Consider the following 11,196-nt stretch of genomic DNA (forward strand, 5'->3'; position numbering starts at 1 on the left):
CTTTAATATGATTTAAATGTCTTGTATCGACATTGTCAATGGTATAAGATGTTTGGTAAAGAGTAAAAGTCAAATACTAAACGTCACCAAAATGAAAAAACCGAAATATCTATATTTAAATAATGTGCGCATTATAAAGGAACAGATAATTAATGGATGTAAAATTTCTTATTCTACATGTCTTTGATAACCACGCAAACCAATTTTAGTGATTATCCACATTAGTGTTGTTATGTTTTGTCCGACTAATCTGTCAAAATATTTCGATACTATATGGTTAAAATTATTTTATAAGATTTAATTACAATAAAACACCGATATTATATTGCAATCAAGAAAGAAAGATTGATATTTATATTCTTTTATGAATTAGCATATTCTTATTGTAGTTTGAATTTGTAACTAATCTTGCCCTCAAACTAGTTATCAATAAAAGCCTAACTCCAGAAAGACAAAACCCCAAGCCTAAGTTTCAAAGGACTTGGACTCCTAGTTCGAGTCAACTTCCAGCATAGTCAAACAGTGGTTGTTAATTGAATCTAATCTGATAAATATAAGAAACAATCTCGTTTCCCTTATTCAAATCACCATCCATCTCTCTCTCTCTCTCTCTCCCTTTCTCTGCTCACAGCAAGAACTTCGTTTCTGAAGGCCCTGTGCTTTCCAGAGGGAGGATCAGGTTTCTTTAAGTTCTCACTAATATTTCCTTAATTCCGAAACTGGGTTCCTCATTGTTGCTTCGTTTAGCGAAGTTTCAATTTGTTGTTTTCAACTACATGAGCTCTGTTGGGTCATCGACGTTTTGAGTTACATCTCTTGCATTCTGTGTTACAGTTAAGCTTCATGGACATTGAATAATGTTGATCACGTGTTTTGCTCTTTGAGCTTGTTTCACTAGGGCGCTAAATGTCCCTTTTGCATGTCGGGGATTGATTTGATATTGGTTCTTATAAGCATAATGTCAGATAGATTGCAAAGTGCCCAAATTTTGATAAATTTATGGACTTTCTGTTTTTGGGCTTTTGACCGATCTTTGCTCGTCTTCTATTGGTGAACTGATGATGCAGTGTTGATGGATTAATATTCTTTTCTTGGCCTGTACTGTGACTGATCACTTGTGGTGTTTAGGGGAATTTCTTTCATGGGCACAAAATTGTTTTAGTCCAAAATAGGCTTGACACAGAGCGAAATCGCGGGAAAATAATTAGGAAGGAAGAGCTTAAAAAATAGTTCCTTCATTTGTTTTAAGGAAATCCCATGTGAAAAAGAATATCCAAGATGTTAAATTTTTTTTAGCAGATTTCATGCGTTTGTAGTTGATGGAATAGGCTCCTAGTGTGAGAGCTTTTCTGTGAGTGAAGCAGCACTGATTTTACTAAGAAGTTAGGAGTAGGAATATCCGTCGTTTAGCCTTCTTTTTATGCACTCTAGTCGACACTTTTCCAGTACCATAGTCATCTTCGTCGGGAAGGTCCGGCAAGAGATGTGTTTTTTCGTTTTGCAATGTCTGGTGATGTCATGAGAGAGAGAGAGAGAGAGAGAGAGAGAGAGAGAGAGAGAGAGAGAGTATCATTCATATTATCTCTTTACATTCTCTTAGAATTCAATCTCTACTTACAATTTATTCCATAAGAACTTCTCTACCTTTTGATTGTTGGAATACTTGGCATAACTTTTTTGTCTCGCAGGGTAGGCCCACTGGAGAATCAGATTGGTGCACTTCTAGTGTAGCCAATAGGTGTGACATGGCGATTACTAATGACAATACTTGGCTGGCCGACATGGTCGGAGACATAAGCGGGAAGATTGAAGGATTCTACATGGATGTGGAAGATGTCATGTGCATGGTGATCTTTCGCTCCTCTTCGCAGATTGGATTTTATCACTCGTCTCTTCTCCATTAGTTAATTTAAGTGTCACTCATTAGTAATGTCTCTTACCTTCATCTAGTTCCAAGCAAATTTTTCAGTAGACTATGGTGATCGTCTTCATCGTGATTTATCCATGTCACTATATCTCGACCTTCAAATTACTAATTGAGTAGATGCAACGACATCTCTCTTGTCATGCTTCTTCATGTGCTGTCCTGTTTAATTGTTGAAATCCTCGCACGACAGGACGCGGTGAATTATGTTGAGAGCAAGCTAAAGAAGGTGGGTGCCGATGTGAGAAGCTTTTGCTTGGAGTTCGTGCAAGAAGTTTTCACCTCGTCTCTGGAGCAGGCGAGTGAAGAGGTACTGTCCGATATGCCTCCGTTGGAAAGCTCTGATAGCGACACAACAGCTGACACTACTAAAGGAGACTATCTCAAAGAGGGATCTCGTAGTATAAACAACAACTCCGACGGGGACTCTGAGAGCTGTGGTGACGCCACACAACATGTGCCAATCTCTCAAGCTAAAGCAACGCCATTGAAGTCTGAGGACGGATATGAATGTGCCTCTTTGATGGAAGGACTTGGGGACGATTTCAATGATTTGGATACGTGCGTTGACAGCAGAAGTACAGTCAAGTCACTTTATTGTGTTAGTCCAGAAGAACATGGAAGCATCATTCCTAAGGTCACTTCCTCATATGAATTTGTAGAAGCAATCGGTACGTACTTCAAAGCTACCATACGTGCATGTAATTGTGCAATAACAGCTAAACACAGAGCCTGCTTCTAGATTTCTGCTAAACGTGCAACAGTTTAAGATGATTCATTGATGCCAAATCGACAGCTCTATGTCATGTGCCATGTGTTTCTCGCTTTGTCTGGTTAACTAGTTGTTTGGCCTCGCGCATTATGGAAGATGCAATGATTTTACATGCCATTCACTTCCATAAGAGAAGCATCGTTTTCATTATCATCAGGTGATCTACTGCATAAAGGAAACCATTTAGTTTGCTTCATTAGAGTTACTGTTGTATAGCTTTTCTACTGTCCTAAATAACCCCCTTCTGAAATTTCTTTATTGGAAAGTATAAGTCGGAAATGTTAGTAATGATGCACCTATGCGAATTAATATTTGCACAGGCTCATGACAAGGAAAAAGCTAAAATCGAACAATTAGAACAACACTGGAAACACGTCAAGCTGCCTGATGTCATGGTTTCTTGCTTTAAATGGTGTTTGATTGTCAAATATTTGTCACAGCAGGATCGGATAGCTTAGCTCAAGAGCCCCAGTCCGTCATTGAGTTGATCAAGCTTGATGAGAGCTGCATCATTGTAGAGACCAGAGAACTTTGTTCGGCTCATAACGAGATAACTGAACAAAGAACAATACAGGTATGTCACCTTCACTCTGTATGAACTAGATCTTCAGCACACTGTCTCGATCACTGGTAACATTGTCTCCTGGTCACTATTCTACACCATCTTCTTGTCTCAGAACAAAGTTTTGGAGAATATGGCATCCGCGATGAGGGACTATGAGTTTGATGAATCTGAATGGGAGATCATATAGCTGAATATCGATAATTATCGGAAGCATCGCGGGTACTTAAATTTAAGTATCATTAGTGCAGCATCAACAAAACGAGAGTTCTCAGACATCCGGCTACTGGATTTTCTACTAGGATATTGGGGTATTGATAGTCTTGTTCTTTTTGCCAAGGGCAAGTTTGTTTTCATCAAATTTTCCCCATACACCTATACTTTTAATTTTTTGTTTTCTCTATATGATATCTTTTTTTTTTGGTCGAAACTCCATATGATATCTTGACAGCCCGAGAATGGCAGGTATAAATTTAAGGAATACTAGCAAAAATCTGCGTGGTGCCGAGCAACAAAAATTAGATTTTTTATTTAGCACAATTTTTTCAATCCAAACAAAAGCTCATATCTTCATTTTCCTAGGATAAATGGGAAAAAAGAAGAAGTTTGTTGTCTAAGATGTTGATATTTGAACTTGACATCCCTTGAAATTGCTTTTGGCTCATCTTATCATCTTATGTTAAGATCATAAAATAAATGACGAGGAAATAGATTTTTCTTTGTACATAACATTAATGATGTAGAGATCGACTAAATATAAATATGATAGATACCATAGCATTTGACTTTAACACCAAAATACATCTATTATATCATATTCTTTCATTGAATAAGTAGATTCAAGAAAAAAAAATGATTGTAATATTTGATTGAGAATAATTTAGAAGACTATCGAAACTTAAAAAAAAAGTGTAGACTATAGTATAATAAAATACACATGTATGAAGTAATCCTGGAATATGAAATGGAAAAGTGCAATATTATGTTCAATGATAGGTTGAAATCCTAAATGAGCAAAAACTAAATAAATCATTCTTATATCAAAGAAAAAATAAAATAAAAAAAAAGTGATGAAAAAATAGGCCTCATCTTTATTTAGAGTAGTATAAAGGTAAAAAAAATCGATATTAAAAAAAATAAAATAAAAAAACAAAAGCGAAGTCAAGCTCAAGGATCTGATCCTAGCGCTTGTTGGAGAAGCACCATGTCCCAACTCCATTGAGCTATCACCATTCTTTCTACTCTCTTATGCAACTTTTTACTACGTATAAAAGAGACTCGTGCTAGGGGGTAAAAGGACGAAATCGGAGTCTGAGATGTGGCGAATCTCGGTAGTTGCGCCGGGCTTTCTCTCTTGGTACCCGACATTAATGTATCTAAAAGATTTTGCAAAAATTCATTCATCCGCGCGGCGTTCCGCAGTATTAAAGTTAATAATACTTCGCCGATTCAGTGAGATTTTCAAATTCAGCCTTTTCATTTTTTTTTTTGATTCGCGAGCTAAAAATATCCTTGAGAATGTATTGCATACATGGCTTCAAAGTACTTTTTTTAGGCCGTTCAGAATTGGAATTGGAGGTTATTGAAAGCTGTAACATAGTTGTGGTCAAGATCAAGATTTTCCATTTCAATGAGTTGAGAAGTTAAGGGCACGAATGGTAACCATTCGCTCCGAAATCAAATTCTGCCGAAAATTGATTTCCGAATTCTTGTCGAAATTGATTTTTGGAGGAGAAATCTGTTTGATAAAACATAACTAATTCTGCTCAAGAAATTGATTTCTGGAACAGAAATCTATTTTGATTTGTTGATTTTTTTGCACCTAAAAAAATTTAAATTTCACTCAAAGTGGGTGGTCACAGGTATTCTAAGTCATTCTATGAAGTTTTAAAATTTTTGATTTTTTGATTTTTTTGGGCACCTCAAAAAAATTAAATTTCACTCAAAGTGGATGCCCAAAGGTATTCTAAGCCATTTTGTGAAGTTTTGAAATTTTTGATTTTTTGATTTTTTTTCACCTCAAAAAATTAAATTTCATTCAAAGTAGGTGCCCAAAGGTATTCTAAGCCATTTCATGAAATTTTGAAATTTTTGATTTTTTTATAGTTTTTGAAAAAATTCACCAAATTTCCTATTTTCCGAAATCGACTTTTTTTATTTTCTCGGAAAATTTTATGAATTTTTCTGGAATTTTTCAATTTTTATGCATTTTTAAAAAAAATTAGTGAGATCTCAAAATGTGTTGTAAAAGCCACGAAAAGAGAGAAAATAGGGAGAATGCATTTCGGAAGAGAGAAGCTACAAAAAGTAGCTTCTCTTTTTCTTGCCCAAAACTCATTCCGGAATAAAAATGCATTCGGAATCAAGTATTTTCAACAAACGCATTTTTATTCCGAATACAAAAATTGCTCGTAACGCATTCGGAAATTTTTAACAAACGCATTACTTTGAGAATGCATTCGAGTAGGATTTACCTAGAATGGATTCCATGCGCGCCCTAATAGGCCGCGCAGTGAAGAGTATGCTTAGGGGGAGGGGCAGATGCTTTTTGGGGTTTTCTTTTTGACTAATTATATTTTCACACCTTACTAGGTTCTTTCACACCTATTATAAAAATGTTTTACATATTAAGGTTCCGTTTGTTTCGGAAACGAGCTGTGCCGGAAAATATTTTCGAGGAAACTTATTTTCATCCTATGTTTGCTTGTATTTTGCAGATAATATGAAAGTCATTTTTTGATATTTGTTGCAGAAAAGAAATAAAATACACATTTGAGAAAAAGTCTCGAGTACAACCCGAGGTCCTAGATTTGGGCATTGGCAATCTGGGCTTGAGTGCCGTCGTCTCGGGTCTAGTCTCTAGGGACCTGAGTGCAGGTGCGGGCGACCCAGACGTGGGAGCCAAGTACTTGGGCCCAGCCACCAAGGACCCGGGCATAGGCACTAAGGTCTTGGGCTCGACCGTCGGGAATCATGGCTTGGCCTCGAGAGTTTAGAGCCCAAGCACCGGGGTCCCTGATTTGCCTATAGCGAGAGGACCCCTGTTGGACTTGGGTTCAAACGCCACGGTCTCAGGTCCGGAAGTCAGGGTTTGAAAGAAAAAAGTCAATTTCTTGAATTAGTTTTTCGTCCATCGTGAAAAGATTTTTGTCGATTCATTTTTCACAAGCGATCTAGATACCGGAAAAATGAGCAAGATATTTTCTTATAGTAATTTTTCCACGAAATAATGGACCCCGAGTTGTAAAGTAATCGTGAAAGAATACGAAAGAGAAGATTCTAGATATTAAGATGTGGAAAAAAGTTATTATTGTTGTGTAAATATCATTACCCTTTCTCATAGGTTTGATATGTTGCTCCGTCTCAGAATTTTCACTAATGTTTGGGGGTTTCTAAGGTGGATGGACAAACTCTTTCAAATATATACTAGGGTTAATACCACGAAAAATCCTAAACTGATACACTTATGACACATTTACCCCAAACTATTTTTTTGACCCATAAAACCCCAAACCAGTACACCTTTGATAATTTTAACGAACTATTTTTTGACCACCAAAACTCCAAAATGTACACCCGTGATAATTTTATTCTCGAACTATTTTTGACCACCAAAACCCAAACCCAGTACACACGTGACAATTTTACCCCGAATTAAAATTTTAATATTATTTTTTATTTTTTTCGAATTTTTATTTATTTTTTATTCTTTTCTTTTCTTTTTTTTTTTTTTCATTTTCAACCTCTCGGCCGGTCGCCGGTCCGAGTACCGACGTAGGCGGAAGCCGGCCTCGCCGATGTCGGGCGACCCTCGCCGGCGTCGGGCGAGGGCCGCCCTCGCCGGATCCGCGAGGGCGACTCGCCCTGCGTCGGGCGAGGGTCGCCTCCACCGGCCGGCGGAGGGCCGCCCTAGCCCGACGCAGGAGGGCAGCCCTCGCTCGATACCGGCGAGGGCGGCCCTCGCCGCGTCGGCGAGGGCGGCCCGCGGCCGGGCGAGGCGGCCTCGCCGCGTCGGGAGAGGGCGACCCTTGCCCTACTTAGGCGACCTCACTGCGTCGGGCGAGGCGGCCGACGCCGGCATAGGGCGGCCCTCACCAGATCCGGCGAGGGCGGCCCTTGCCGGCTTACTGCCTCGCCGGTCGCCGGGACCGGCTAGAGGTTGAAGGTGAAGGAAAAAAAGAAAAAAAAATTCAAAAAAATAATATTAAAAATTAGTTCGGGGTAAAATTGTCACATGTGTACCTTGGGTTTTTGCGTATGTTTAGGATAAAATTGTCACAGGTGTACCAGTTTGGGGTTTTTTATGGTCAAAAAAATAGTTTGGGGGTAAATGTGTCACAAGTGTACTAGTTTAGGGTTTTTCGTGGTGTTAACCCTATATACTAAGGGTCCGTTTGTTTCGCGGAAAGCATTTTCCGGGAAAGCACTTTCCGGGAAAGCACTTTCCTCATTTTCCTCATTCGCCGGAAAATGAGTCAACGGAAAATATTTTCCTAGTCAATGGAAAATGATCTTTTACCAAAGTTTAAATTCAGGAAAATGATTTCCCCTTTGAAAGAATCGGAAATCGTTTTCCAAAATATGACTGCTATCGGTGCTTTAACCCGAAGCTCTACGCTTGAGCATGAAAACCCTAATGTTGGTTCCCGGGTGGGTCGGCTCGAGACCTCGGTGCCTAGGGCCCGGGCCCCCGTGCCCACACCGGGTCCATCGAGGCCGAGCCCGAACCCCTGATGCCCGTACCCAATGCTCCGACACCCAAACTCGAGTCCATAAAAGCCGTGCTCAGGCTCGGGTCCTTAATTAATGAAACGTTTGTTCTTATAAAAATATTTAATTAAAAAAATCAAAAATTTATTTATTTATTATTTCTTTAAAAAATCATTTATTATTATTATTTTTAAAAAATCGATTTATTATTTATTCTTTTCTTTTCTTTTTTCTTTCCTTTCTTTTTTCCTTCCTTTTTCTTTTTCTTCTTCCTCAGGCTGGTCGCCGGCCATGGCGACAGCCTGCGAGCTCGCGGTGGCCTCTGGCGGCGAGCCTCAAGCTCATCTGAGGCCGGTGATCTCGAGGCTCGGCCGATCCAAGTGAGCCCGGGCTTGGCCAAGGCTGGCAAGCTCGCGGCTCGCTAGATCCAAGCGAGCTCGAGCTCCATCAATCGGGCTCGACTGAGACCAACGAGCTCGCGGCTCACCAAATCCAGGCAAGCCAGCGCTCGTTCGAGGTCGGCGAGCTCGAGTCTTCTGTGGCCATCGCAGGGCGAGCCTCGAGCTCACTGGCCATTGCTGGCCGGTCCCAGCGGAGGAAAAAGAAAAGAAAAAAGAAAAGAAAAAAGAAAAGAGAAAAGAGAAAATTAATAATTAATAAAAAAATTCCAATTTTTTTAAAAAAAGAAAAGAAAAAATAAAAAATGAGAAAAAATAAAATAAAAAAATCGATTTTTTTAAAATAAAAAGAATTAAAAATTATTTTGCTTGAAATAAAGTCATGAGATTGAAATCATTTTCCAATGATATCAAAATATCAGAAAATGATTTCCATCGTATATCACCAAACAAAGGAAAACTAAGCGTTTTCCTAGAAAATGATTTTCCGGAAAACAATTTCCTTTATCATTAAGTTTTCCGCGAAATAAATACACCCTAACCCTAAGTGACATGTTAATATTAATATGACGTCGTGTATTCTTTCTTCATAACATGCGAAGAAATCATGGCAAGCGAGAACACTTCATGGGAGTACGTGAAGTGAACCTCCATAGGAGATTTGTTTCTAAACCGGCCCATTGAATAAAGTGAACGAAACTGAAATATCGTATGGTGTATAGATCATGTAAGTCAAGTCCTTCTTAATCGTTGATCATGTGAACCCCACGACAGAATCTATATAATTAATGGTTGAGATGACATTGGTTGACATGATTTGTAGATCATGCAATAATTTCTCCTGATAGAGGGATTATTGGTGTATGAGAGAGGATAACACACGAATAGGTCAAATGCTTTAAAAAGGTATTGCGCCGATAGCTCAATATTTTATCCTTGATTTAACGGCGAATTTATGAAATTTCTTTGAAAGGGGGAGGTCGTGAGTTCAAATTATAATGAAATTAGGAGAAAAAAATGAGTCCATCAGGAATAATAGGGCATTATCAATTGGATTTACATAGTACACAACCTGTGTAATCTATCTACCATAGATGCCACCCTCATCACCATTTTTTTTTTGGTCGAAACCTTCATCACCATTGATAAGGTACTTATATTTTGAAAATTCTAAATCAATAGTGATTGTGTAAAAACATCATACATTATGTTTATTTGAAATTAATCCAATAGTAAAGAGAGTACTTTACAATTAAAAACATCATGAATGATTGAGTATAGTCCAAGATGGAAAGGAGATCATACATGATGTTTATTTAAAATTAATCCAATAGTAAAGAGAGTACTTTACAGTTAAAAATATGATGAATAATTGAGTATAGTCCAAGAAGGAAAAGAGATCTACTTGTGCCCCACAAAATAATATAATTTAAGATCGACAGTATTAGATCCACATGGTCTTTAACCTATCTCTCTTCTAAGTTTCGACTAATAATTCCTTTGACGATTCTTTAAATATACCAAATCATGCCTAATCAGTAGCTAAATAATCAATCTTTGATGGATTACTTCACTTATAATGGCCAAAACTACATATCTCTAATGTCTCTTTGATGGTGTCAATGGCGCATCCCAGAACGAACACACTCGCTCGTCAACCTATTTTGTATACACATACACATTTTTTTCATCAAATTTGATGGCCTGCCCAATTTCTTTTATCAATTACTTTCCAACCAGAGTTAAAGAAGTGGTGACAGAACAATTTCTTTATTTCCCGATCGCCTGGAAGGGATGGAAGAAACATTTTGTTTTTTCTTCGACAATTTCTTATCGCGACTGGATCTATCGGCGCGATGCGAATCCAAATAAAGCTCTCACCATCAGTTCAAGAAGATAAAGAAGGAACACTACAACCTATGGAAGTGAAAGGGAAGAGTTTCCATGCATTGGACGCTTATGAATCGAAAGGGTTTCGATATTGACTACGTACCAGCTTCTAGATGATGTTACCCATGATGTGGAGTTACTTAAACCCTAGGAAAGTGAAAGGGAAAGTGCTTTGAATTTGCGGGTCCCGTGTCTGCTTGGCACGCGGGACGATTCTGACCCCTTTCGGTGCGTCTTCCTATCTGTATCGCTACAATTATTAAAGTATTATTGGAATCGATTAGGGTTCTTGAGGTTTTGTCAATGAATATGCATGCATTGATGTAAGGCTACATTTGCCCTCCATCCCTGATTGTAGGAAGCTTCCTTCTCTGATTAGTAGGTTAAAATACTCGTATGTTAATCATTTGCAAACATGACTAAACATAAATATAAGTGATGTCTACTTTTATAACCCATCAGTTAAGAATTAGTCGAATGAACTTTCAATTAACTGGGGTTGGAGTAAAACACGACCTTGTAATTGAAAGCATCGTGCGCACGGAACACTAGGCATCTATTTTAGCTGATTGTAGAGATATTGTTAGTTCCACTTATTGGTCTGCGATTCATCTTGTGTTTTGGCTTATTTTTAAGCGAAAAAATTACTCAATGACTTTTCTATCGAAAATTTAAAATACTATTAAAGTTTAGAATAAAAAGAAAGAAAAATCCGCACTCAAATCTAGTTGTCAATATTCGTAATTATGAAAAGTTTCGGGGTTTTTTCGTTAGACAAACGTCAATTGCTGTACGAAAAACTTTTGATCAATACTAATCATTCACTTACTATGATCTCTCTCTCTCTCTTTCTTCCTCTCAATCATCTCTCTTCCTTACACACACGTTACTTTTGCTTGCTTTTATCGGTCTAGGTCAACAAAGGCATTGACATGTAGAA

The 11,196-nt window shown here is 38.1% G+C and overlaps 1 protein-coding gene across 1 annotated transcript; it reads left to right on the plus strand.

The window, feature by feature from the left end:
• Nucleotides 1-1,745: 1,745 nt before the first annotated feature.
• On the plus strand, nucleotides 1,746-3,706 carry LOC130138418 (uncharacterized). Its single transcript, XM_056312454.1, has 4 exons — nucleotides 1,746-1,847; nucleotides 2,118-2,595; nucleotides 3,140-3,270; nucleotides 3,374-3,706. The coding sequence occupies exons 1-4, from the start codon at nucleotides 1,746-1,748 to the stop codon at nucleotides 3,446-3,448; spliced, it is 786 nt and encodes a 261-aa protein (XP_056168429.1). The 3' UTR covers nucleotides 3,449-3,706.
• The last annotated feature ends 7,490 nt before the right edge of the window (nucleotides 3,707-11,196 follow it).

Source organism: Syzygium oleosum, unplaced genomic scaffold (assembly GCF_021117445.2).
Source record: "Syzygium oleosum isolate NSW1041296 unplaced genomic scaffold, Sole_v2.1 Sole_v2.01, whole genome shotgun sequence".
NCBI classification, from domain to species: Eukaryota; Viridiplantae; Streptophyta; class Magnoliopsida; order Myrtales; family Myrtaceae; genus Syzygium; species Syzygium oleosum.

Coding starts and splice junctions, on each gene's coding strand:
- LOC130138418 (XM_056312454.1), top strand. CDS start 1,746: ATGGCGATTACTAATGACAATACTTGGCTGGCCGACATGGTCGGAGAC. Junction 1,848..2,117: donor TGGAAGATGTCATGTGCATG/GTGATCTTTCGC, acceptor CTCGCACGACAG/GACGCGGTGAATTATGTTGA. Junction 3,271..3,373: donor CTGAACAAAGAACAATACAG/GTATGTCACCTT, acceptor TTCTTGTCTCAG/AACAAAGTTTTGGAGAATAT.